The sequence below is a fragment of the Mus pahari genome, chromosome 6, assembly GCF_900095145.1.
Source record: "Mus pahari chromosome 6, PAHARI_EIJ_v1.1, whole genome shotgun sequence".
NCBI lineage: Eukaryota > Metazoa > Chordata > Mammalia > Rodentia > Muridae > Mus > Mus pahari.
The window spans coordinates 106,462,774-106,490,709 of NC_034595.1; the positions used below are offsets into that span (position 1 = coordinate 106,462,774).

The 27,936-nt window shown below is 47.7% G+C and overlaps 1 protein-coding gene across 2 annotated transcripts; it reads left to right on the forward strand.

Moving 5' to 3' along the window:
• Positions 1 to 990: 990 nt before the first annotated feature.
• Nadk (NAD kinase) lies at positions 991 to 27,684 on the forward strand. Of its 2 annotated transcripts, XM_021199721.2 has the most exons (12): positions 991 to 1,166; positions 13,721 to 13,925; positions 16,042 to 16,125; positions 20,849 to 20,978; positions 21,862 to 21,970; positions 22,081 to 22,166; positions 23,370 to 23,472; positions 24,010 to 24,149; positions 24,337 to 24,436; positions 24,514 to 24,671; positions 25,264 to 25,346; positions 26,017 to 27,684. In XM_021199721.2, the coding sequence occupies exons 2-12, from the start codon at positions 13,747 to 13,749 to the stop codon at positions 26,177 to 26,179; spliced, it is 1,335 nt and encodes a 444-aa protein (XP_021055380.1). In that variant the 5' UTR covers positions 991 to 1,166; positions 13,721 to 13,746; the 3' UTR covers positions 26,180 to 27,684. The 2 variants fall into 2 exon arrangements, with proteins under 2 accessions (XP_021055380.1, XP_029395645.1); XM_029539785.1 differs by lacking the exon at positions 13,721 to 13,925 and having other exon boundaries at positions 26,017 to 27,676.
• Positions 27,685 to 27,936: the final 252 nt, after the last annotated feature.

The window sequence follows — 27,936 nt, forward strand, 5'->3', positions numbered from 1 at the left end:
TCGAATTCCTAGAAATCCAGAGCTCTCTGGGATTAAAGTAGTGAACCACTATATCAACCAGCTGTCAGGTTTGTTACTTTCACGCTCAAGTCCTCGAAGCCTTGCCAGTTGCTAAAGGGTGTCAGGTCACTGTTGGTGGGCCTGAGACCCGTATGAGCGCTGTCACCTGAGTTCTGCTTCTCAAAGCTACCAGGTCCATGCGCTGGCCATTAAGAACAACGTGGGAACAGGAGCCTGTCGTGAAGCCCACCTTCCCACAAAGCTGGCCCGCATTGACCACATGGTCCTGGAGACCTCTCCAGCAAAAAGCAGAGTGTGACGTAGGACAGGAATAAAGCAGACCGCGAGAGGCAAGGAGGCAAGAAAGAAAAAAGAAAAAGGAAAGAATCTGGTGGTGTTTTTCTCTGTTGCTGCCGGGACTGAGCTTTTTTGCCCCTCCTCCGCTACTTTTTTTTTTTTTTTTTTCTCCCTCCCCCTTTTCCCCGTCCGCCCCGCCTCCCGCTTCCGCCCGGACTCCTCCAGCCTTTGTCCCCGCCCACTCTACCGATCTTCCCCTTCCCTCTGGCTTAATCTCCCTAGTTCCGGCCCTTTCCAGCCCTGAGCTCTCCCCTCTTGCGACCTGTCCCTCCCCCACTGCCTGCCCCTTCTCCTCCCCGTCTGTCCCACCCCTTTCTTCCAACCTTGGCCCCACCCCTCCTGTGCTGTCTTCCGTTCCTTGTCCCCATCCCATTCCGCTATGCCCTGTTTCAGTTCCTTTGCCTCGACCCTTCTGCTCTACGTTTGCCCCGCCTCCTACCCCGGTGTCCCGCCCACTTCCTCTCGGCCCTGCCTCCTTCCTTTGCCTCGCCCCTCCCTCTTCACGTCCCTCTCCCACAGCCTCTGATCCTTGGCCTACAAAGGGTTTTGAAAAACCCGAAGTTTGCGTGCACGCCTGTGTAGGTGCGGCTGCGCCGCTCTCCCCCACGTGCCCTGCAGCGCATGCGTGCGGGCTGCGCTTGCGCACTGACAGCCGCGGCGCAGCGCTGCTTGGTGGTGCCGGTCTCTGGACCGAGCGGCCATGGGGTGGCGGGCGGCTGGGTCGCTGAGAGCCAGGTAGCAGTAGGGCAGCAGGGACCGCTGGCTCGGCCCAGCATGTAGACGTCTACGCGGGCGCGCGGCAGCCGACGGTGAGTGCGGAGCCTGGGGTCGCCCTCTGCCTGGCGTCACTTGCCGGGACCCGTGAAGACAGGGTCACGGCGCCGGCCCTGCCCACCTGCCCGAGGCCGGGTGCTGGTGGTTCTGACGCGCCTCCCTGCGTCCGAATGTGGGTTGCGGCCAGGATGATGCGTGGTCTCGGGGAACGAGCCTAGGGGACAGGTCTGAAGGTCCGGTCCGGCAATGGGTCTGGGGGACGAGTCAGAGGTTCGGGTCCCGGGAGAAGCCAGGTAGGCCGCCGTTCTGTTCCTGGCCAGTTCAGCACGCAGCACCGCAGCCGACTCAGCTCCATTGGTACTTCCAATGGGGCTTTAGCAAGCGGGAGAGGCCTTGGCATGTGAAACTTCAGAAGCTAGGGCAAAGTAGTCAGTCGGGCGTTTTGTAAGCAATCGGGGTGTGAAACTCTCCAAAATCCCATCGTAAACTTGGTATCCAGTACTTGCCAGAAACTTCCAAAGTCCTGAAGAGTCCGTGGAGATGTTCCTAGAGCCAGCTGCCTCTCACGATGTCACACTCACAGGCCGCTTATTTTGGCCTCTGGCAGGTTTCTTAGTTGTGGGAATAGGGCGTGCCCAGCGCAGTCTCAGGGTCTGCCTTTGCTTGGCCAAGATCCGGCGTCTCTTTCCAGCTCTCCCAAGCAATGGGCTTTCTCCTGGCTTTGATTCTGAATAGCAACTTGTTTTTCCTTTCTTGTTTGGGAAACTCTCTGTTTTAGTTCAAAACTTATTCGTTTGGCTTGGCTCTTGAGAAGAGTGTTATTCAAACTTATATTGATTTCATCTATCCCTGTCAGTTTCCACGGGCCGGAAGCTGGCATCCTCGCCTTAGTAATTAAAAGCATGGCACCTTCCCTCTCAACATAGCTCTTCTGAGCTTTTAGTGACCTATCCTTTGGAGTATATTTGTCCTCAGCAGTGACTTCACTGTGACTTACACTGCCCATCTTGGGCTCTGGGACAGCGACAGGTGCCAATATACAGTATGACCAGGTAGCTTCTTCATTTGGAGGTGGCATCTCAGAATGCTTCTGCATTTTCTTCTTTGTAGATTTATTTATTAAAAACAATGCTGTTTTATCCGTTTTTTTCTTTTTCGTCTTGTTTGAATGCTACAGATCCAGCCCAAATCCTTACACAAGTGCTGTCCCACTGAGCCACAATCTATCCCACACCCTTCCTTTTGGGTAGAAGTGGCTAAAACAGCAGTACTTAAATGAATAGTTTAGCTCTCTAGGCTTCACTTGGAGAATGGGGAGAAGCAAGTGGTGTTCTTTTCCTATTTTTTTTTTTTAATGGGAGTGGACACTTGCTACTGTTCATGTATGGAAGGAAGAACTTCCAAGAGTTGGTTTTCTCCTTCTGCTACATGGGCTCCATGGATCAAACCCAAGACATCAGGCTTGGCAGTAAGTACCTTTGTCTACTGAGCCATCTCTCTGATCCTTCCTTTGTTTTTAGACATAACTTTATGTATAACAAGCTGATTTCTAATTCCCTGTGTAGCCAAGGGTGACTCTGAATTTCTTGTCCTGTGTGTACCTCTGCATGTTGGGATTACAGGCATGAACCAACCATATCCAGTTGGGCTTTTTCTTGTTTTAATGTGATGTTGGGATGAAGCCCAAGGCTTTGTGTGTGCAAGCACTGTACCAGCTGAGCTCTTTTTCAAGCCTTAGGTGGTTTTACTCTTTTTTTTTTTTTTTTTTTTTTCAGGGTGGAGGATGGAGTTTGAGACAGTGTTTCTCTGTCCTGGAACTCACTCTGTAGATCCCCTGCCTCTGCCTCCTGAATGCTGGGACTAAAGACTTGCACCACCACCACCCAAAGTCCTACTCTTACTGTTTTGTTTGTTTGCTTTTTGTTTTTTTAAAGATTTATTTATTTTATATGTATGATCACACCATTGCTCTCTTCAGACACACCAGAAGAGGGCATCAGATCTCATTACAGATGGTTGTGAGCCACCATGTAGTTGCTGGGAATTGAACTCAGGTCCTCTGGAAGAACAGTCAGTGCTCTTAACCACTGAGCCATCTCACCAGCCCCCACTCTTACTTTTTTTTTAAGATTTATTTTATTTTGGGTTTATGTATGTGCATGTGTGTTTGTGTGTGGTTATTAAGTACACATGAGTACATGAGCCTTGGAGGCAGGAAGAGGGTGTCAGATCCCTTAGAACTAGAGTTACAGGTGGTTGAAAGCTGCCTGATGTGGATGCTGGGAAGGAAACTCAAGTTCTCTGTGAGCAGCAAGAGCCTTTTCACTGCTGAGGCTTCTCTCCAGCCTCTCGGGTGTTGGGAATAGATTCTTCTCCATCTTTACCTTGGATCTGTCTGTTTTCTGGTGTAGCAGCAAGAGAGAGATCTGTGCAAAATGCTCAGCACGGGGAGGAGGAGCCTTGGGAGGACAAGAGGGTGGGCTTTGAGCTCAGACTCTGCTTTCTAGGACTTATGAGATCTGTTTACAGCTACCACATGGCTCTTGCCCTCCTGAAGGCAGTGTCACTTTCAACCCCAGGAAACCATCCTTATTGTTTGTGAGAGTTGCTTAGCTTATCATTGTCCTCTATTCTGATTCATGGTGCCTGTTCTCCTAGGGCTACTGCATTGGGAACAAGTTCATGAAAACAAATGATTGGGTTAAGACAGGCGGTACCAGCAATGCATGCCAGTGCTGGCCACAGTGCAGTGGGAAGGGCAGCAGTGCCTGACCACTTAGCCTTCTAGACCAGAGTGCCTCTCTCGGGTCTGTGAAACTATTCCACCACCAGATGGGTTCTGTGATTCCCATTCCTTAGAACTTTCCAGAAACAGCACACTTCTCTGACCTATCTGCTACCTATTTGTAGAAATGAGGTAGGTATTAGGTAATCACTAAACCTGGACATTGTGGCTCACAGTAGTGATACCATCATGTTCGATATAGCAACACTTTGTCTCATAAAACAAATGAACAAGAACTGGAAACTTTTCCAACTTGGTATTAACTAATGAAGTTAAACATTTGTTGCTTTCTCTAATTTTCCTTCTTTTTACTTTTTTTCTCTCTTGCCTATTTCTTCATTCCTTCTATTTTCAAAGACTCAGACTTTTGTAACACAGATTGCAGTCCTACTTCTGCGTGTCTAGTGCTTGGGTCACAGTTACTCCCCAACACACCTGCCTTTACTTTGCATTTACTGCTTCTACATATATTGTTTGAAGTTCACATGGAATTGGACTTGTTTGTATTATGTTTCTTGGGCTGACTCTCTGTGTTCATGTCTGCCTTTGGTTCCTGTTGTCCATGAGTTTATTGACTTCTTGATGTCTTTCTTGCTACTCCATGATGGTGACTCAGTGCGTTCTCCAGGCCAGCCAAGCTACTCAACAACAAAAATCCCAACAGGTTTAGCTAAGTGCACCCACCCCCACCAGCTACCTCAGCATTTGTTAACCTTGCCTAGCCTTCGCTTCCACTTCACTTTCTAGACCTTGCTTGAAGAGTTACCTAGAGAAAGGTTGGAGACAAAAGACTATAGAATTAAAAAAAAAGAGGAAGAGGAGTGATGGTTCCGTCCTAGTGACGGGAATTCAATCCCAGGGACCCTCAGGGTAAGAGGAGGGAAGGGATTGCCACATGCAGATTGTGTCATGCAAGTGAGCTTGTGTGCACCAACCCATAAGTAAATAAATGTATCTGTTTATTTACTTATTTGTTTTTTTTTTCCTTTAAAAAATATTGGTGTTGGGATGTTCAAATCAGGATCTCTCTGTGAAGTCCTGGCTGTCCTAGAACTCAATCTGTAGACCAGGCTGGCCTCAGTTTAGAGAGCCACCTGCTTCTGCTGGGATTAAAGGCTTTTATACCACGATCTCCTGGCTTATTTTTCATTTTTTTGAGACACAATATCTCTGTATAGCTCTGGTTGTCCTGGAACTAAGTGTGCACACTAGGCCTGGCTTCTTTTTTATTCATTTATTGTTGTTGTTGTTGTTTCTCTGTTTTGCTTTGAGGCAGGGCTTTTCTGTGTAACTCTGGGAGTCCTTAGTCCAGGCAGGCCTCAAACTCAGGTCCATTTGTCTCTGCCTTCCAAGCTAGGATTAAAGACCACCACCTGGCTCTTTTTTTATATTTTGAAACAGAGTTTCACTATGTAGCCACGAATGGCCTGCAACTCACTATGTAGACTAGGCTATCCTTGAATTTACAGACCCTCCTGCCTCTTCCTCTCAGCACTGGAATTAAAGGCGTTCCTCCACACTGAACAACTATAATTTTAAAAGGGAGGAGGGGCTTGGGACATGGACAAATGGGTCATAGTGGTTAATAGCACTTGTTGCTCCTATTATAGAGGAAATGGGTTTATTTCCCTCTGCACCTTTGTGGTTGTAAACTCCAGTTCCGAAGGATCCAGCACCCTCTTCTGGTCTCTGTGGGAACTGCATACACATAAAAATAAATCTTAATCTGTTTTTATTTTGTTTTTTCTCTAACGATTTATTTTTTTATATATGTGAGTACACTGTCACTGTCTTCAGACACACTAGAAGAGCATCAGAACCCATCATAGATTGTTGTGAGCCACCATGTGGTTACTGGGAATTAATCTCTGGACCTCTAGAGGAAGAGTCAGTGCTCTTAACTGCTGAGCCATCTCTCCAGCCCTAAATCTGTTTTTATAAAGGCTCGAAGGGTGGATTGGTACCTGAGAGCCTAAGGTAGTGGCCACTCTCTCTTGCCTTGAGAAACTAGCAGTCCAACCCTAGTGGACACATAATAGGATGATGCCGTGTTCTCTGGGTGATCCTTCCTCTGCACATTGATTCTCACCATGGTCTGGGGTCATAGTCTCCTTTCCTGTGAAATGGCACCGTAATCCACCCACACAATGTGTGTGCATGGCAGGCTGGTCTTGAATCCTGCCTTCTACGTGTTCTTTCCATCTCTGTCTCCATCAAACACAGAGTAAGAGCCTGGGAGACCCAACCACCCACATCTTCCAGGCGCTTGGACAAAGGCCAAGTGTAGCATGTACCAGAGTCTGTCTAACCTAATGACCAGGACAAGACTGTACGTGAGCCCGACCATATTTTGCTAGTCACTGTGGGGTCCTTTCTGCCCTAACTTGAAAGATGCCTGTGGCACCCATAATATGTGTGACGTGCTGTCATTTTCTATCATATCAAATGCCAGTGTGGACACTTGCTCCTAGTCCAGAGTCTTTATGTGATCATTGCCATTTTAACAGACCAACCACTCTGCCCTGAAATGGCCTAACTAGGTACTGTGAGGACGGTCAGCACCACACAGAAACCCCACAGGCCTTGGCCGGTGTAAGCTTTGGACTTTACCAGGCAGCTACTTTCTAAGTTTTGAAGTTATACTTGTTTACTTAGGTTTTGTGTATGCGGGTGGGGTCAGATGTACATAGCCTGTCTGTGGAGGTCAAAAGGAGTTGGTTCTCTTCTTCCATATTGTGGAGCAAGGGATTGAATTCAGATCCTCACACTTGAATGTCAGTGTCCAGGAGTAGACTGAACCCTTGGCTAAGACTTGGGCATCTGGGAATGAAGGGAGAATGAAGAACTATATAGTGAAGCCCTGTGTCAAAAAAAAAAAAAAAAATCTGCTAGTATATGCATATATTTTCATTTTCTTTTTTTTAAAGTTCAACTATTTATTTGATCATTTTTGTTTGTTTTATTTAAAGATTTATTTATTTTATGCGTATGAGTATACTATTGCTCTCTTCAGACACACCAGAGGAGGGCATCAGATCCCATTACAGATGTGAGCCACCATGTGGTTGCTGGTGGTTGAACTGAGGACCTCTCGAAGTACAGTCAGTGCTCTTAACCGCTGAGCCAACTCTCTAGCCCATATTCTCATTTTCTTATCAGTGTCATACAAAAAGTAAGATGAACATGGCCACATAGGCCTGTAGTCCTAGTTACTAGGGAGGCAGGAACAAGAGGATCACAAGGTCAAAGACTGGATTACAGGGTGCCATCCTGTATTTAAAAAAGAAAAGCAAGGCCTTGGTGGCACATGCCAGTGCTCTAGAGGCAGGCCAGCCAGGTCTTGGAATTCAAGGGCAGCCAGAGCCTCACAGAAAGCCTGTTGTGAAAACCAAAAAGGGAAAAAATAAACACACATAATGGGTTCGGAGTGTAGCTCAGTAGTAAGTACTTATGTAGCAAGTATAAAGGCCTAGGTTTATATCCTAACAACACACACAGGAAAAGATTTTAAAGGCCATCATGATTGGTTTTTTTCCTCATGCTTCTAAAAGAGTTTGAGCCTGCATGTCTGTAGTCTGTTTTGGATTAATATTTGTAAGTGATAAGAGGAAATAGTTCAGTTTTCAGTCTTTTCAACTGACTATCCATCTGCTTAACGCTACTTGAAGTTTCTTTCTTTATTGAATCACTACAGCTCCTTTGTCAGGACCTCTTAGGCTAGGCTAGGGTGTGTCTTAGAGGGACACAAACAGTGGTTGGTGTCTATTTCTGGATCATCTGTTCTTTTCTTGATACTGGAACTGAGCAGTGTGCCTTGTGCTAGGTAAGCACTCTGCTGCTGGACTACATCTCGGGCTGTCATTGCCCTGCCTCTGCCTCTCAGATAGCTAGGAGTGCAGGCCTGTGCCCCCAAGCCCAGACGTTTTGTTTCTTTGCTACATAGACCTAGCTGGCCTTAGATTTTCAGTGGCTGTCTCCTGCCTCTGCCTCTCAATCCTTATTCTGACTTACTGGATTTCAGTAGGTAGGACACAGAAACTGTCTTTTAAAAAAAATAGGGGGCTGGAGAGATGGCTTAGTGGTTAAGAGTACTGACTGCTCTTCCAGAGATCCTCAGTTCAATTCCCAGCAACCACATGGTGACTCACAACCATCTGTAATGGGATCTGATGCACTCTTCTGGTGTGTCTGAAGTCAGCTACAGTGTACTCACATACATTANAAAAAAAAAAAAAAGTTCTTCTGGTGATTGTAAAAAATAGGCAGGGTAAGAACCATATCTATTCTCTCACCTTTGACCTTAGCATGGGCTCCATAGGCTTGCCCAAGGTCACAGGTCTTAGTTGTCTGGGCTACTGTAACAGAGCATCACAGACTGGTTGGTTCAAAGTAGATTCATGTTCTCACAGTCCTGGAGGCTGAAGTCCAGCTCATTCTGGAGAACTCTTCCCCAGCACTCTTGTGTTGCTCATGTTGGGCAGGTCTGAAAGTGGAGGGACACCTCTTTTAAAGGCATTAATGAACCAGGGAGTGGGCAGAGCCAACCTCCTCTACAGAGCAAGTTCCGGGACAGCCAGGGGGTACGCAGAGAAACCCTGTGTGTTGGGGGGAGGCACTAATGAACATCAGGGCCCCACCCTGTGACTCATTTCCTCAGAAGCCCTTCTCCAAATACAGTCACAGTGGTAATTAAGGGTTCATGATATCTTCAGGCAAGTCACTGGGCTTGGTGGTGTAGGCTTGTTATCCAAGCTACCTTAGAGGCTGAGGCAGGAAGATCACAAGTTCAAGGTGCTGTGTAGGTAACAGAGATTGTCTCAATAAACTAAATCAGTTGTGGTGTGGGTACAGGTGGAGAGGGCCTCTGCTGGGGTGCACTCATCCCTCGTGAAGAGGTAAGAATGAAAACCTGGGACAGACTGACTTGTCGACTGGGATCAGATTCCAGGGAGTGTAACAACAGACAGGTTATTCCCTGATGTTATTTAAACACAGTATAATTTGGAAAAAGATGTTTCCTGGTGTAATACAATCCCGGGTGCAAAAGGAAGTATAATTACATCGAAACTCAGCTCAGGATAGTGTCATTTCTTCAGAGAACATGGGGTCTAGAGATGCACTACCTTGTACTAGCTTAAGGGCCTAAGGGTCTGGCCTGGTCTCAGGCCTGGTGGAGAGGTCATTTGGGCTATTAGCCACCTCTGGTCCTGGTTGTAGGAGCTTGGTATGTCCTGGCCCAACAGATAACACAGATCACCAGCTGTTAATCACATCCAGTTCTCAGCTTTCTGACAGAAGAGCAGGTTTTTCATTTTTCCCATTGGAAAGAGAATCCTGTGTGCATAACACTCCTGGTTTCTCTGGAGACCTGTGGGTGCAAGGACCTTTGTGCTGTGCCCCCAACAGTAGAGTACCTGGTTCAATGGGGTTCAGTCCCCATTACTGCTGGGGGGCAGGGAGAGCATTTAGACCACAGCACTAATTCATCTGGGATTTACACTAAACTTCCTTTTTTTTCAAGACAGGGTTTCTTTGTGTAGACCAGGTCTAACTCAGATCCTCCTACCTCTAGCTCCCTGGTGCTAGGTTAAAGGTGCATGCCACCAGGTCCAGCTGCTTCTCTTCTTCCATGGAAAATGTTTGTTTTTTGACATTGTGTGTTCTTTATTTATTGTACAGTGATTTCCTTATTAAACATGGGTTATGGGCTGGAGAAATGGCTCAGCGGTTAAGAGCACTGACTGCTCTTCTAAAGGTCCTGAGTTCAATTCCCAGCAACCACATGGTGGCTCACAGCTATCTGTAATGGGATCAGATGACCTCTTCTGGTATGTCTGAAGAAAGCTACAGTGTACTCATATACATAAAATAAATAAATCTTAAACCAAAAAAAAAAAAAAAATGGGTTATGTTGAGTGCCTGCCTGCTTGTTGAGTGCCTGCCTGCTTGTAGCACTCTCCATCTAGGCCACTAGCTATTGGAGACATTTTTATATCAGTGGTCCTCAGCAGGAAAGCATGGTGGTGGTGGTGGTGGGGGGGGGGATTTCAGTAATTAGTTTTCTCCTTCCCTGCCTTAGATTCCAGAGACTGAACCCAAGATTGTCAGCCTTGGTGATGGACACTATCACCTGCTGAGCTAGTCTCACTATTCTACACACACACACACACACACACACACACACACAGTTTTTTGATTTACCTATTTTGATTTTATGAACATTGGTGCTTTGCCTGTGTGTGTGTGTCTATGTGAGGGTGTCAGTCCCCTGGAACAGGAGTTTCAGACAGCTATGAACTACCTTGTGGGTGCTAGGAATTGAACTCTGGTCCTCTGGAAGAGCAGTCAGTGCTGAGTGCTGCTGACAGATCTTTTGTTGTCTGCCCCATTGCAGGCTTCCTGAAGTCTGGGGTTGTCATTGACCACACCAAGGCACTGGGCCTGAAATCATGACCCAGTTTCCTTCCACCACAATTCTTTCTGGAGGTTTCATTTTTATAGTCTCCCATGTAAAGCAGGCTGGCCTTGAATGTATGATCCCCTGTTCTGCCTTACCTAGGCTGAGATTCCAGCTATGCAGCACTACGCCATGCTCTCTGGAGGTTCTGTCCAGTCCCCTTTGGGCTAGAGAAGGGCCTCAGCCGTTAGGAGCAAAGGCTGCTCTTGTAGAGGATCAGAATTTGGTTATCAGCACCCATACCAGGCAGCTTATGGTCACCTGTAACTACCTACAGCTCTAGGGAATCCAAGTCCTTCTGGCTTCAACTGGCACCTGCACATGCACACACCTTTAATTCCAGCCCTCGGGGCAGAGGCAGGTGAATTCAAGGCCATCCTGGTCTACAGAGAGTGAGTGTTCCAGGACAGCCATGGCTGTTAACATAGAAAAACCCTATCTGGGTGGTGGTAGGAGAGCAGGGAACACCTTACACTTCTGACCCCAGCTCTTGGACCCAGAAGCAACAGCCTCACTGAAGGTGAGGGAACAACCTGAGCTGCAAAGTTGAGTGAAAATGAGGACATGACCTCGCCAAGGTGTGGTTGAGAAGATTTTATTGTAGATATAAGGGAGATAACAGCCACAGAGGCATCAGGGATGGTCCAGACTGAACATGGCCAGCAGAACAGACCAGGCTATAAGAAGGCTAGGAAGTGACTGAGAGATGAAGGAAAAAAAGAGGAGAAAGAGAAGGTCAAGAGGGCATGCCATGTAACCAAAATGGCTCGTATGTAGGAATCAGAAGCTGAGAGAAAGGAAGAGAAGAGAAGCCCAGCCCCCTGGATTGGAGAGTGTAGGATGGGGAGAAGGGTGAGAAGTACTGGGAGAATCCACAGATAGGTGGCTCTGCTAATACTAGGTACACACATGGTGCACATACATACAGGTAAGACCCATACACCTAAAATAAAATAAATCTTTTTGTTGTTGTTGTTGTTGTTTTCGAGACAGGGTTTCTCTGTGTAGCCCTGGCTGTCCTGGAACTCACTCTGTAGAACCAGGCTGGCCTCTAACTCAGAAATTCGCCTGCTTCTGCCTCCCAAGTGCTGGGACTAAAGGTGTGCACCACCACGCCTTTTTTTTTTTTTTTTTTTAAATCTTTAAAAGGCATGTTTAAACGTCGCCTTGATAAGGTTCTCAGTGCAACACAGCATGAGGTGAACACCTGTAATCCCAGGAAAATCAGCAGGGTCATTCTTACCAACATATTAAAGTGTGAGGTCACTGGAACTGAATGAGACCTATCTCAAAAACATCCCTGTCCCCCCATAAAAAGTTATCAGTGTGTCCTAGTTAGCATTAACTTGTCACAGCCTAGTCTCAAAGGACTCATCAGGTTGGTCTATGGATGTATGAAGGATTCTCCTGATTATCGATGTAGGAGGATCAGTCCGTTGTGGGTGGCACCATAACTTAGGCAGGTGTTCCTGGGTGGATATCTAAGGAAACTGGCTGAGCACTAGAGCCAGCCCGTGAGCAGCTTTCCTCCATGGTTTCTGCAGGTTCCTGCCATGACTTCTCTCAGTGATGGACTGTGACCTGGGTGTGTAAGCCAAGTCAATCTGTACCTCTCAAGTTGCTTTTGGTCAACTAGGGCATAGTTCTTTCAGTTCCTTAACTGAAACTAGTTTATTATAGTTTCTCTACAAGACTCTGCTTCTTTTTGTGTTTCTTGTTTTTCTCTTTGTTTTGTTTTTGAGACAGATAAAATGTAGCCCTGTCTGAACTGGAATTCTCAGAGTCTCTTTGTCTCTGCTGGTCTTGTTTGTTTGCTTGCTTGTTTGTTTTTTGTGGAGACAGGGTTTCTATTTTGTAGTTCTGGCTGTCCTGGAATTCCCTCTATAGACCAGGCTGACCTCAAACTCAGAGAGATTTGCCTGCCTCTGCCTCCTGAGTTCATGGTCTTTCTCACTATGCTTAGCCTTCTTTGTTGTTTTGTTTTAGAGATTGGAGCCTGGCTGGCCTGGAGCTGACAGATCTGATTGCCACTGCCTCCCAAGAGAAGGAATAAGGGCTTGAGCTCCCTCACCTGACTTGAGCTGTGCTCTTTTTATTCTGTTTCCCAGCTCTGTTAGTTCACTTCGATTCATCCTTAGAAAATCCAGCTCAGTTCTAGGCAATGAAATGAACTTTGGGTTTACCTGGTTTTACCGCCTGAATGTTTCCCATGTGGCTTCCCATGCTGACCTTGGGCTTTGGTCTCAAGCTGGTTGGGAAAACCATTCAAACCTCCCAAGGGAACAGGCATTTTTTTCTTTTGTTTTTCATTCCTTTGTCTTTTCCTGATTTTGTTGAGCCATGGTCAGAACTGTGTATCTTCATTTGGGATTTGAAGTTTTCCTTGAGGATTATTACAGTTCAGTTCTGATAACTTTCCTCAGTATTGGACTGAGCTCATCGGCTTTGTGGGTGTGTGCATACCCCAGTGCATAGCCTGTTTTCAACTGTTAGAGACTGAAAAAGTACGTTCCTATACTGTTGTCCACACCGCCACTTTACATTTTGATCTTTACTTCGGCTGTGAGGGCTGCCTTGTGGTGCTGTGTCCGTGCTTCTGGGTTCCGTTTGTCTGGCTTGTAGTGGAAGGAAGCACTAACCTCACTCTCTGCCTCGGCTGTTTTGTCCTCACTGTCCATTGTCCTCACTGTCCATTGTCCTCACTGTCCACTGTCCTCACTGTCCACTGTCCTCACTGTCCACTGTCCTCACTGTCCATTGTCCTCACTGTCCACTGTCCTCACTGTCCACTGTCCTCACTGTCCATTGTTGTTAGAAGGTTCAGGAACACCAGTGCGGGGTGAGGTTGTATCTTGGACATAGCTAGAATGTGCTGGGCCCTGGATTCAGTCTCCAAAAAATGGAGAAAAATGACAGCAGGAAGGATTCTGAGTTCTTAAATATTTTTAAGGTGAAAGTAGCCTATCTTCAAAAACTCTGGAAAATGGAAACCTGGCAGTTTTTTTTTCCCTTTTGCATGTGACTTTTCTTAGGGAGTCTGTTTTCTTTTCACTCAGATAAAGGCGGCAGTGACAAATGATCCCAACCAAGTCTAGGCATGAATTTATTGACGTTACTCACAGGCGCCTGGGTGCCTCATGCAGCTGTACCACCATAGTCCAGCTGGCTGAATTTACTGTTTATATACTGAGGGGAGGAGCCTCAGGAATCTTCCCCTCCTTCCACAGGGATCTTGTGGAAGGTCTTCTTGTGAGAGCCAGATATCACACCCAGCATTTCCCTAGATAGTGTTGAATGTTTGTTATTGCTGCTGGTATACGTAACTTGCTTTATTTTATCAAATTAAGGCATCAGTGTTTTTCTCATATCAACTATGGAAATGGAACAAGGAAAGATGAACCTGAGTAAGGAGCTGAGTGCCGACTCAGCCTCCTACAACTGCTCAGCATGTCATGGGGATGAGACCTGGAGCTACAATCACCCTATCCGGGGCCGGGCCAAGTCTCGGAGCCTGTCAGCCTCACCTGCCCTAGGCAGCACCAAGGAGTTCAGGTAGGACCAGGAGTGTTCCCTTTTCCTCTCATGCTATGTTAGGATCCTTACCAAGGACACAGCCGGTATCAGTGTAGATCATCATTGCTTAGTGTGAGTTTTGCCCATAGGGTGGAGCTTGGCACTGCCCAAGTGGTGCTGACCTTAGCAGAGGGAAACACTGTCCACGAGACTTGTGCTGGACGCTTGTTACCAACTGGCATGTACGAAATACAGGCCACACCATGTTTTCCTTTCTGCCTCAGCACAGAACCACCCAGCCAGAGCCATGCTGAACTGAGGGTGAGCAGATAGGAGAGCATGGGTGTGCTCAGAAAAAGAAGTGCCGGTGGAGAAGAGGCACAGTTGTAACCTAGAGGCCTCTGCTCCTTACACGAAGGGCAGAGTTTCTTGAGAACGTTGTGGGCCACTGCCTTCCTCTGCTGCCACATAAAGCCTCAAGGGAAGGCCACCTGATAAGCATGAGGTTCCACTGACATCAGGAGGTGCTCTCATTCCTGGGGACAATAACCATGCTAAGTCTTTTATGGAAGCTTGCCAGAGATTGACACTGACTCCAGAAGAAGGATCACACCTATGAAATGTGATGGTGAGGAGCCACTTTAAAATCAGGCAGGCAGTCTTTCCCATGAGATAGAGTGATCTCACAGAGCTCCCATATAGTAGTAGAAGGACAAGTGGCTGCTGCAGTTGTATGTAGAAAGTTGTATGTATGAGAGATGGCTGCAGCAGAGGCTAGGTGGCCAGCACCTTTGCCCTGGGTACACAGCTGATCACCATGTGGCCTCTGTTGCCTATGCCTCACCACTATGTTAGTGCCTTGCCAACTTAGGACATAGTTGCCTGAGTTTCTGGTTTCTGTGGGGATGTTGGACCTGTGAAAGTAGCCATAGGTCAGAGCAGCTTCTGCAGCTGGTGGCTGATGTCCTGGAGCAGTGAGTGTATAAGCAGTTTGCCCGTGCACCTGTCCTTCAAGGGGGCAGAGGGTACCGGTGCTGACTCTTATTTTCTGCAAGCCCTAAGTTCTTCCTAGTTCCTTTAAGTTCCTACATGAGGTGATATTTGTGATGTTCTGTATAACCTTTTAAAGACTTATGTAGACAACGCAGGCTTAGTGAGTGATTCACACTTATGATCTTAAAAGGCTGAGGCAGAGGGATCACAAGTTGAAGGCCAGTCTGGGCCATATTGGGAGGTCTGTTATAAAAAAGGAAAAAAAGAGAAAGCTTTATGTAAAACTCTTAACACTTCTCTAGCTCAGAAAGGCCTGCAGCAACCATATCTCTCTCCAGTTGTCAGCTGGTCAGGCTGCCAGGCTCCCTGACCCTGACACCGCCTGCTCCCCCAGAGGCGGGGCAGTCTTTGATCTGCGTCATCAGCATTGGAAGATTCTGTGGACTTGGAGACAGGCAGCTGAAGGGGAAAGCAAGTTTGAAGGCTGCTCTACTAACTCAGTGTTGTTCTTTCTGGGCTAAGAGGAGATAGTTAGTGAAGCCCTGAGTGAGTGTCCCAAGATGAACAACCACAATGCTGTCCTGGTCTTTGCCCTGATCCCCCAGAAGCATAGAGAGCCTGGCTGCTGCTGTCCCTCGTCAGGGCAGGCTGCAGTGAACCTTTGTTTGGATGCTCAACTGGCTGGGTCACTTTTTAGGAGGGAAGGCTGGGTTGCTCAATTGGTATCTGTGTTGTAGACACATGTGCTCCAGAGCAAATACTTCTGCTAGAATGTTCATCTAGATTATTGAGGGTGGTGTCAGGTTTTGACTCCCGATTATAGCCCACAGACCTGCTGAGAGGTGCTGCCCTGGGTCCTGGCTCATGCCAGGCCAGTGTTTTCCTGGCTCTTACTAGACTTGTGCCTCCTCTGATTTAGGATCAGTGTCTCCGGGAGCCTGTACAGGTCAGTTTTCATGCCTCAGTACTGTCACAGGGAACCTGGGCAGTAGTGGGCTCCAGTGCAGCATCCTAGACCAGGCAGGATCAGCTGGGCCTGCCATGTGAATGCTGGGGATGATGAAGCTGTTGCCATTTGGGCTTCTTGGCGTCTGACAGGGGCATGTCTGTTCTGCTTACTGTCCCCTTCTACTTTGACACCAGTCCCCACTGTGCTCCACAGGAGGACCCGCTCTCTCCATGGGCCGTGCCCAGTGACAACATTTGGACCAAAGGCCTGCGTGCTGCAGAACCCACAGACCATCATGTGAGTTTACCAGAATTGAGGGGGAGGGGTGTTCCTTGGGAGGTTTATGGGGTTGCCCTGTGCAGGATTCTGAGTTCTTTCAGAAACCATCTGTGTTCATAGACTCCTAAGTGGAGACTTTTAGCTGGTGGTTTCTCCCATGGCTTCCAGAGGCAAAGGCAAATTTCTGTTTTGGTACACACCTATACTCTGAGGCAGGAGACTTGGTCTGAGACAGGAGACTCTCGAGTCTGAACCAGCTTGAGCTGTTAATAAGATGTCAGCCTAGAGTCAGACCCTGTCTGAAAAGCAAAAACACATAAACCAGGGAGAAAGAGAAGCAGTGGTGGACTAAGGGCTGTGGCCACGTGGGACCAGGTTCCCTGCTGTGACCATCTGCACAGGTAAATAGAGTCAGTGGGATTTGCTTGCTGTTCTGTTTCTTTCCTTCTTTTAAAGATGTATGTATGTATGTATGTATGTATGTATGTATGTATGTATGTGTGTATGAGCACTCTATGTGCATGTATGCTTGCATAAGAGAACAGGGCATCAAATCCCACTGTAGATGATTGTAAGCCATCATGTGGTTGCAGAGATTTGAACTCAGGACCTCTGGATGAGTAACCAATGCTCTTAACCACTGAGCCATCTCTCCAGCTCCAGTTTTCTATTTCTAATGATGAGAATTACATTCTAACAGGTATCTCCTTTAATTGTACCAGGTGTAGAAATATGAACTTTCTTTGTTTTTTAACCTGATTTTAGTTGCTTGAAAGATGCTTCTTTTTGTTCATGTGTATGTTTGAACCATGGGTTTGCCATGCTAGAGATGGGACCAGGACTTGCCCGTGACAGGCATGCATTCTCCCACTGGCCACATCCCATCCTGTGTGTTTCTCACAATCCTGTCACTGGCCAGGACAATGCCCTGGAATAAAAGCTCCCTGAGACCTTAGCAGTTAGTGTATCGTACTGGGTTACACCTGATCACTATCTCTGTCATCCCAAATTCTGATTAGCATTGGATATTTCCAAAGGATAAATGTTCTGCCCTCTGCTGTACACCACCGTTTTCTGGTCTGGATTAGAGACCTGACCCAAGGCCGTGTGTGACCCTCTAAGCAGTGGCTCTCATCTCCCTTAATGCTGCGACCCTTTAATACACTTCCTCATGTTGTGGGGACCCCAACCATAAAGCTATTTCATTTCTACTTCATAACTGTAATGTTCCTAGTATTATAAATTACAGTGTAAATATCTGATGGGCAGGATATATGATATACAAGCCCCAAAGTGGTCACAACCGGCTGGTTGAAACCCTCTGCTCTAAGCTTCCTCTTGGAGAGGACAGCATCCTTGATTTTCTGCCCCCTGCAGGCCATCCAAGGAACTGCTCTTAAAAGGAACCTTGGCTGCAGGGTTGGTGTAAATCCCAGTAATGATGCTGTTTTACACCCTTAGGGATGCAGGGATGCTAGTATTAGTGCTTTTTTTTTTTTTTTTCCCAATGCCTATGAGTTCACAGAACAGAGTTGTGAGTTATTGCTGCTGCTGCTGCTAGATGGAAGCAAGGGTTCTTGACATGTTGTATACTCTCTTATCCATACATCCAGCAATTGTAATTGCACCAACACCAAGCAGTCTAATATCCACAATGTCATTGTCTGTGTGTGTGTATATACATATATATATATATATATATATATATATATATACACATATATATATATGTGTGTGTGTGTGTGTGTGTATGAATGTATGAATGTATATGTGTGTGCGTGTATGTATGTGCGTATTTGTGTTTACTTATACCACATGTATGCAGCTTCCTATGGAGGCCAGAAGGTTTTCGACTCCCTGGAACTGGAGTTACAGGCAATTGTAACTGCAGATTTTACCAGATATGGGTGTTGAGAACTAAACATGGGTCCTCTTCAAGAGCGGTGTAAACCCCCCTCCTATTTATTTATTTATTTATTTTTGGTTTTTAAGTCATAGTTTCTTTATGTAGTCTGGCTCTCCTAGAACTCGATTTGTTTGTTAGATCAGTCTGGCCTCACACTCAGAGATTCAGCTGTCTGGTTTTACTTATATATCAGTTATTTAGGCCAGGACACAAAGTGCCTGCAAGCCATTCTTTGAGGTCAGAAAGTGCAAGTGAGAGGACTTTAGGACTATGGGTTAGTGTCTAGCACAGGCATCTTTCTCTGCTCTGCCTGGGACCATTTGCTCTAGGCTCTGAGGTACAATTCTGTCACCTGCATCTCTGTATACCTCTATATGTCAGTGTAAGGACACCTAGCACCTATGTTATAAAAATGAGGGCCTTACGGGGCAGTTGTGGCGCATGCCTTTAATCCCAGCACTTTAGAGGCAGAGGCAGGCAGATTTCTGAGTTCGAGGCCAGCCTGGTCTACAGAGTGAGTTCCAGGACAGCCAGAACTACACAGTGAAACCCTGTCTCAAAAAAACAAACAAAAAAAAGCTGGGCATAGTGGCACACACCTTTAATCCCAGCACTTCAGAGGCAGAGGCAGGCGGATTTCTGAGTTCGAAGACAGCCTGGTCTACAAAGTGAGTTCCAGGACAGCCAGGGCTACACAGAGAAACCCTGTCTCGAAAAACAAAAACAAAACAAAACAAAAACAAAAAAAAAGCTTTATGCGTTTGCCACATATCAAGTATTCCCGAGGCAGCAGCATGGAGGATTTAGGAGGAGTTTTCATTTCCTCATTAGTTTGAGATTTTACTTTGAAGATGTGTTTTCCTTTGGGGGATATATGAGGATGTCAATCTCTGTTGTATGGCACAGTGGTCATGCATCCTTGGCTGGCATACCAGATCACTCAGAGCTGGTTCTGACAGGCCGTGAGCCTGTCAGCTCTACATGGCACCTGAATCCCAGACTTCCTGGAATGATCACCATTCCTCTGTAGGTGACACAACAGGAAGTTGAGCTGGTTTGTGGTCACAGGGAGGCCTTGGCCTGCATATAATAATGCTGGTGACACATGCTGAACCCTGCTGAGCTTCGGGGCTGAAAGAGTCATGGGCTGGGCCTGCCTGAGGCAGCCATAACCCACACATGGGCAGGATAGGCTGCTGGGTACAGGGTGTTGGCTTGGAGCTCTATAGTGGGGCAGAGGTCTGTGATCCACCCACATTCTCTGGAACCCGGAGTCTGGCAAGTTTAGGGAGTGATCTCCTTTCACCTGCAGCCCTTTCACCTGCCGGTGGCCTGTGACCGCCTCCCTGTGGGCGGGCCTGCCTTTTCCATGCTCCCGGTTCTCAGCGGCCGGCCGGTTCTCAGCGGCCGGCCGGTTCTCAGCGGCCGGCCGGGACACTGCCTGGCCTGGGCACTGCCCTGCCAGGCCTGCTAGGCAGGTGGTCCTGGCCCTTCTTTAGGAGCAGGGAGCTGAGACTGGCCCTCTTTGCTCTTGATAGTTAACCTTGTGTTTTTTCATTTGTAAACCAGATGATGAGGCAGAAGGGCCATGTAGTCAGAAGGGAGTCTATGTTTTTGTTTATTTGATTTCATAGTTTAGAGAACACTGCTATAGGACCTTGACAAGTCTTCTACATTTTGCTTTCAGTTTTGAGGATACAAAAATTAAACTCAGTGTAATACACAACTAGGAGCATGGTGGCCAGGCAGGGCTGTGTGTGTATAGTGAGGGAACACTGCAATGCTGGGGATGTGCCTGCTATCTCCTAGAAGGTGGAGACCGCCTCAGGAATCCTGAGCACCACAGGCAGATGGTGAGGCTCGGGGAGGCAGCGATGAGCGGCCTCTCCCCTCCCAGAAATGCCAGGAACAGGTGAGTGCTTTGACCACTAGTGGCCTCTGCTTTCAGTACTTTGTGTCATAACTTTGAAGGTTGGTTGTGGGTTCTCACAGACTGCTAGAACACCTTTCATAATTGGGGAAATTGTGTTGGACAGGGAAAAAGGTACTTCAGAAATGAAGATTTACTAGGCTAAGCATGGTGCCAGGTAATGCCTTTAATCTCAGCACTCAGGAGGGAAAACAGGTAGATCTGTATGAATTTGAGGCTAGCCTGGTCTGTATATGTTCCAAGCCAGTCAAGGCCATATAATAAGTACCTCTTTCAAAAAAAAAAAAAGTATTATTAATTTTAGTTATTATTATTTTAACTAATACTTATTATATTAATTTTAATTAATAAATAAGACTCAGCTAAGTTTATACAGTAGCATAAAGAGGTAGGCCATACGCACACCGGGTACGTACATGAAAGGAAACACATGTTCTGAAGGGTCCTGGGACTGGAAATAGTCCATGGTGGACCCCAGGACAGGGTCTTCAATCCCCCTGTTCTAGGTCCTGTGAGGAACAGATGGCCTAGGATTTCCTGTCTGTTGCTTTATGCCATCTCTGTCCCCACCATAATACATGTGATCTGACCCATGAAGATGATTATAGGTACAGTTGGCAAGCAGGGTGCCCAAGAGGATATGGCCAAAATCTTGTGGACAGTGGCTGGGCAGGGTGGGTCTTCAAGGTCTACTGGCAGCTAGGGACAGTTGCTCTAGAACCATTTTGTTCCTGGTACATGGCTGCAGGTTGGCTGACAGCCACCCCTGATGGGAACCATTGCTGACGGTGTACATATAGTTGGCAATGTATTTCTCCTTGTTTCTGGTTTATGGCTATTTTTATTTTTCCAAATTCCTCAAGGAAAAGACAACTGCTGGTATGAGCTCTTTTCTCTCCCCAAAGGCACATCCAGGACCCTGCAAGTCAACGGTTGACATGGAACAAGTCTCCCAAGAGTGTGCTTGTCATCAAAAAGATCCGAGATGCCAGCTTACTGCAGCCCTTCAAGGAGCTCTGCATATACCTCATGGAGGTAAGGCAAGCAGGATCTGGTCCAGGCTTGGGTTGATGCATCCTACTCTGGCATTGGGAAGAGACTTGGCCAGGGTGGCAGAACCAAGAACTCAACAGGCCTTTTACTTAGATGTCTGAAGCATTTTAAAAGATACTTAGTAGCCTGTAGTGCTGGGGGGGGGGGGAAGGCTCAGAAACCCCTGGTGGAGGAGCCCTGTACTGTGTCACGTGTTCATGAGGACCTCAGACCCTCCAACACACTACCTCCTGAGTCCTGTGGCAGCACTTAATCCTCACCTCGATCCCTTTGATGTTGCTAATGACACATCTCCCTTGTCTAGGTAAGTTTTAAGAAAGCTCTCTTTGTTTTTGCCTGTGATTTTGAAGGTGCAAAGTACAGGTGCCACATCTGATGATGGCCATCTTCCCTGCAGGGCCCTAAGGAATAGGACAGCATTTGTCAAGAAATAGTGTGTTCTCAAATATGTGTGCAAATATCTTCTGGTTTTTCCTTCTTTCCTTAAAACCACAAGAATGCAGTGGTGTGGCTCTACCCTGATGGCTTTACTCCTAATCACCCTCCAGAGGTGCTACCTCTGGAAATCAAAGGCTAAAAGTTGCACCTCAAAATCATGTAGCCCTTCAGTATATGACTTCAGGAACTCAAAGTGCAGAGCCAGTGGGGTTAGAAGAGCCTGTTTGGGAAGAGACCTCTATGATACACTGAGTAGCAGTGTTCTTGACTACATTGCGATGACCTGAGAAGTATGGAAATGGCTTGCTAGCCAAGAAAACATCTTTTTTTCACAACATCCCAAAGTGGAAAAGCCAGCATGACCTGGACTGGACTGGTGAAGGCCTGATAGGCTGGGCAGGGGCTCCCATGCATTCTTTTCTTCCAGGAAAACAACATGATTGTGTATGTGGAAAAGAAAGTTCTGGAAGACCCTGCTATAGTGAGTGATGAAAACTTTGGACCAGTGAAGAAGAAGTTCTGCACTTTCCGTGAAGGTGTGCTGACTTGAGCCCCCTCAGGTGTCAGAAGCCATTAGTACTCTGCCCTGTTGGTATCTTTAGGATTTGTGTGGCAACAGTTCCCACATTCTGTGTTTGTCTTCTAGATTACGATGACATTTCCAACCAGATAGACTTCATCATATGCCTTGGAGGAGATGGCACCTTGCTCTATGCCTCCTCACTTTTCCAGGTAAGGCTATGTTTTAGGGTATTGAGGTATTTTGGGTGCAGTGTGAGGAGGTGCTTTCAGTGTAAGTATTCTTACTCAGAGTCAGCGTCTTCACAGAGTTCACCTGAGACCATCGGCAAACACAGATACTTACATTACAATGCATAACAATAGCAAGATACAGTTATGAAGTAGCACCAAAAATAATGTTATGGTTGGGGTCAGCACAGCGTGAGGAACAAAATTAAAGAGCTGCAGAAGCCAGGCAGTGGTGGCGCACGCCTTTAATCCCAGCACTTGGGAGGCAGAGGCAGGTGGATTTCTGAGTTTGAGGCCAGCCTGGTCTACAGAATGAGTTTCAGGATAGCCAGGGTTACACAGAGAAACCCTGTCTAAGGAGATGGAGATTTTTTTCAGTCCAATTATTAGCAGTAGAGCAGGTTTGCAGATAATGCAAGTAACTGGTCTCCTGGGTGAGAAGAGATGAGTGGGCATGCCCCTGTCGGTGTCGGGGTGGGTGAGGAGGGAGGGTGTGGGAAGACTCCTCCTGACCTGGCACTGTAGAAGTAGCCTAGAAACCAAAACCCCAGGCAGGTGAGGGCAGCAATGGGACCTTTGGCCTCATCCTTAGCAAGGTAGGACCTAACCTGTGGTATGCTAGAACAGTGGGCATGGTGCTGCAGCAAGTGGGGTGGAGTGGACAGTGCCCTCTGGTCTGGTGAGATGCCAGGGCAGAGCCCATCTTAGCTGTGTGGGGCTGGGGATGGGAGCGGAGGTTGGGGTTTTGGCAAGATGCCACCCCTGCTTTGCTGCAGAAGTTTCTGTCCAAGGACTGTAGGCAACTTAACCTTGGTTTTATGCTCAGCCCCACTTGTATTTAGATGGGGCCTAAACCCTCCCCAACTTTCCTCTTCCATCCCCCAGGTCTCTGCCAAGTCTGCCTACCTTCTAGCTTTATGGGCATGGTTGCCATAGTCATAGCCTGTATCTGCTACTGGCCAGATCTTTGCTGTGTGACCAGTGAACTGGTCGGGTCCTCCTGATTTTCTTTTTGGCCCTTTCCACCCGTTTCTCATTGCTTTGGAAGATGGCCTGCTTTGCCCTGCTCTGGCTCTTCTAACTCTTGCTTGGCTCATGCCCACCCATCCCCAACATGTGCAACTGTTGACAGTTTGGTGGTTCCTGGGTAGTCCAGCGATGCCACCCGGTCTCAATCACCCGCAGGGCAGTGTGCCTCCTGTTATGGCCTTCCACCTTGGATCCCTGGGCTTTCTGACCCCATTCAACTTTGAGAGCTTCCAATCCCAAGTGAATCAGGTGATAGAGGGTAAGCTGGGGCACCCTGGGTCTCCCAAAACACTTCAGGGTTTGCTCTTACTTGATGAGATTATTGTTGTTGCTGTGGGGTTTACTTTGTTTTTCAGTTTTCATGTATGGGTATTCTGCCTACAAGTATGTCTATGCACTCACTGTGTATGTACCTGGTGCCCATGGAGGTGTGTGGTCCACTGGGATTGGAGTTACTGATAGTTGTTACCCAACATATGAGAACTAGGAATTGAGATTGGGTCTTCTTTAAAAGGAGGCAATGTTCCTTAACCACTGAGTCGTGTCTCTGGCCCCCTTGGTTTTTGGTTTTTCTTTGTTTAATTTTTTAATTTAATGATGCAGTTTCAAGATTTGGGAATTTCTAAATTTCAGATGTTTCAAACATTCCGTACTAAAGTGGGAAGTCCAGCAGCGCATGGGCTGCTCAGGGTGGCTTTGATGAAAGGCACTGATGGTCACTGACTTAGAAAGGGAAGGGTCCCAGTTTCCTTGGAGGTGGCCCCAGCCTCCCTGAGCTGGACCCTGCTGACCCCAGGGAATGCCGCTGTTATCCTGAGGAGCCGACTGAAGGTCAGGGTGGTGAAAGAGCCCAGAGACAAGAAGACAGCCATCCACAACGGCCTCAGTGAAAATGGTCTGGACACAGAGGGCGGAAAACAGGCTATGCAATACCAGGTCTGTGGAAAGTTCCCCAGCTGCCTAACTTCAACTGCCAAGGAGGGGACCAGAGTGGGGTGAACTCGGGGCTGGAATCCCTGACACCAGGATGAGAAACTTGTGGTGAGCCTTCATACTTCTGATAGCAGCACTAGCCATGACCTCACTCCCTGAGTGCAGTGCCATGGCCTTCCTTCCCCTCCAGGTCTTAAATGAAGTGGTGATCGACAGAGGCCCCTCCTCATATCTGTCCAACGTGGATGTCTACCTGGATGGACACCTTATCACTACTGTGCAGGGCGATGGTAAGGCCCATGTTGCAGTTAGGGACCCAAGAACCCCACATGGGCCCAAAATGATGCCTACACCCTGTCCCTGCCAGGAGTGATCGTGTCCACCCCGACGGGCAGCACAGCATATGCAGCTGCAGCCGGGGCCTCCATGGTCCACCCCAACGTGCCGGCCATCATGGTTACACCCATCTGCCCCCACTCGCTGTCATTCCGGCCTATCGTGGTCCCTGCAGGGGTCGAGCTGAAGGTCAGAGCAGTCCCTCTCTGTCTCCTCTGATCTGTGAGTCTTTTGACCCTAGGCTAGCAGAACACCGTTGTCACTACTATCTTAGCACCTGCCATCTCCAAAGTCTACCTTCCAGCACCCTCACATGTGAGCCCCACCTGTTAGTGTACCTAGAACCTAAGGCAGAAGGGCTTTGCACCTGTCCATGGTCTCTGATTGCACAGAGAGCTGGCCAGCCCTCTGTGCAGGACTCTGAGTTGCAAGAGATGGGGGACATCCCCATTAGGAGGGCATGGCATAAGTGTCTCCATGTAAGCAAAGATCCCTGATTGGTCTGATCCTCAAAGCCCCTGACCTGATCTTCGGCAGACTTCCCGATGCCCACCATCAGCCTCATTTTTCTTTAACCTCCCTCCATCCCAGGCCACTTAGGCTAGTTAACTAGTTACTAGTGTAAGTTCTAGTGACCAGATGTATAGGAGGTCTCAACTATTCTTAGAACACCAAAATGAGGCTAAAGTTGTATCATGCAGGAACTCTGAAGGGCCCAGAGTGGCCTGGGAACACACCCTCCTGCCTGGAGCCCACTTCTGTTCCTGCTCCACTCCTTTAGATTATGCTGTCACCAGAAGCCAGGAACACGGCATGGGTGTCTTTTGATGGACGGAAGAGACAGGAAATCCGCCATGGAGACAGGTTTGGAACTGCAAGGCAGGGCATGGCTGAGTCCATGTCTTCCCTCAGGTGGAATTAGTCACTAGTGGGTGGCCTGTTACAAAAGCATGGTCATGTACAGATGCAGTAGGCTTGCAGCAAGGCCCTGTTCCACACAAAGATAAGACTGGTCTTAGCCTAGATGTAGGGTGAGTCACCTCCAGCAAGGCTGTGGTGCTGCCTAAAACCTGCTGTATCTAAAGGGGAGAGGTTCTACAGCTGGTCATGAGCCCACTACTACGCAGCCTCAGAAACAGCCTAGTACACCTATTCAGACTAGACCCTGCATCTTCCTGGATGCATGGGTGTGCTGTTACCCAGCTAAATGTGGTCTACCACAAGACCTAGGATGGCCAGCAGAGCTGCTTATGTCTTTGCCTGGTTTTCCACCAATCCCACCCTGCCTCACCTCTGGAAGAAGTTGCCTAGATCCCTTGGAGTCAGAGACCTGGAGTCAAGACATCAGCACAGTGGTAATGGGGACAGAGCCTGTGTCTGTCTGACCCCTTTTAAGGATCCAAAGCAGCTGCTTGCATTTAGACAAAGTGAGGCCCTGGAGTGAGGCCCTGGGAGAGAGCTGTGGCATAGGGAGAGCGTTTGGTTTCTTGGAAAGGTATTTGGTTTACCCAAACATTGCTCTTTCCCACCAAAGCATCAGCATCACCACCTCCTGCTACCCGCTGCCCTCCATCTGTGTGTGTGACCCTGTGAGTGACTGGTTCAAGAGCCTTGCCCAGTGTCTGCACTGGAATGTTCGAAAGAAGCAAGCTCACTTTCCAGAAGATGAGGAGGACCAGGATGAGGAGGACAACTAGACTACATTTCCCAGCTTCCAACCTGATCAGACCCTCAAGCTCTTGGGGGCCTTCCTTCTCTTGCTCTCCTGCTGGCCTTCTGGCTGACCTGGCCTTGAAAAACCACATGGCTGTCCAGATGTCTGTGTCCTGCCTGCCTTGCTGGGAGAGCTTGGGTCTGCCTTTTGCAGAACAGATCAGCTTTTTAATGTTTTTAAACCTCTTTTTCATTTCTAAAAAAGCAAAATGAGAACTGGGCTGGGTGTCCTACATCTCTCCCATGGGCCCCCATATCCTCCTGAGATTCCCAGGTCAGAAATTCCCATAAATCAGTCTGTTAATTCTGAGGGGATCAGAATGAATTGATCTTCCTTTTGATACTGAAATAAATGTCTCAGCCAGAAATCTTCTTTTAACTGCAGTGCTTTTCCACAGGGCCTGTACCTTTCCCCCGGCAGCTTTGCTACGGGTGGGCAAGGCAAGCTTGCTTTCTGTGTTTCTGGAGATGGCTAGGTTCCTCTCAGTCTGGCCCCAGACCTCTGACTCCTTCCAGAGCAGACAGAGGTAACCCTTGGCACAGCCATCCAGCAACCTCACATTCCTCACACAACAGGACAGTAGCTCCTGGGGACAGTTTAGATCCTGTATACACTTTTTAGAGGTTATTTTAAACTTTCTGAAGTGATTATGTACATATTTTCTTGTACACACTTTGTGAAGATTTAGAGGGGACTGCCTGTTGTCCAGTGTTTACATTGTGTCCAGGACAGGGCTCTGTGCTTCCACTCCTCCCTAACACAGTGGCCACAAGGGTTTTGAGACCAGCCAACTATTGACATCAGGCTTGTGGGCCTGCTCTCCTTCCATAAGAATCTTAGGTTTGATTTCATCTGAGCAGCAGCCATATGGAGCCTGTGTGCGACGCATGTATGTAACACAAGTAACGTTAGCACGTGAGTGCCACACAGGCCCTGGAGCCTTTGTGGAGTCAGTGGTCAGCCACGGCACCTCAGCTCGGTATCTGCTCTCAGTTTTGTCCTCGCCTCTTGCAGCAGGAGTAGGAAGGAAGGACTGCCTGTTCTTTGACTGGCTTTTGTCTCATGCTTCTAGGGAAGGTCTGTCAGTTGGCTGCTGTAGAACCGACCCCACTGAGCTTTCTTACCTGTTAAAGTCAGGACCTACTGGGCATCTGTGGAGCAAGCCCTACGTGGTCTGGGTTCAGTGCTGTTATCATGGTGGCTCGTCCCCATGGTCTGTGCTGTTCATCTGTGACTGAGCACAGCAGGCCTCTGCTATGATCCAGAGGAGAGCAGGGTCTGAAGTGTATGTCATGCGTCTAAAAAGCAAGTGTTGACAAATCTAGAAGCAGCTGCCACCAGACTAATCTAGAACACATGGAGTTTTCACGTAAATTCTTAATGTTTCATATTGTTAATATCTTAAAATTTTGTTAATTGTTAATGAAGGCCTTATTACTATTTTCAGATTCTTTCAATAAATAAACTTGTTTAAAAAAAAAAAAAAAACTGAGATAAGTAACAGCTTTGTTCTGACTCAATTCCGGGGCATCTCCAGAGGTCACCTTATCTACAAGAGATACCCTTACCCTAATTGATAGCACCATGGCCCTGGGGCCCACTCTAAGGCAATATAGCATGGTATCTTAAGAGTCAGGGGCGGCCGGGCGTGGTGGCGCACACCTTTAATCCCAGCACCCGGGAGGCAGAGGCAGGTGGATTTCTGAATTCGAGGTTAGCCTGGTCTACAAAGTGAGTTCC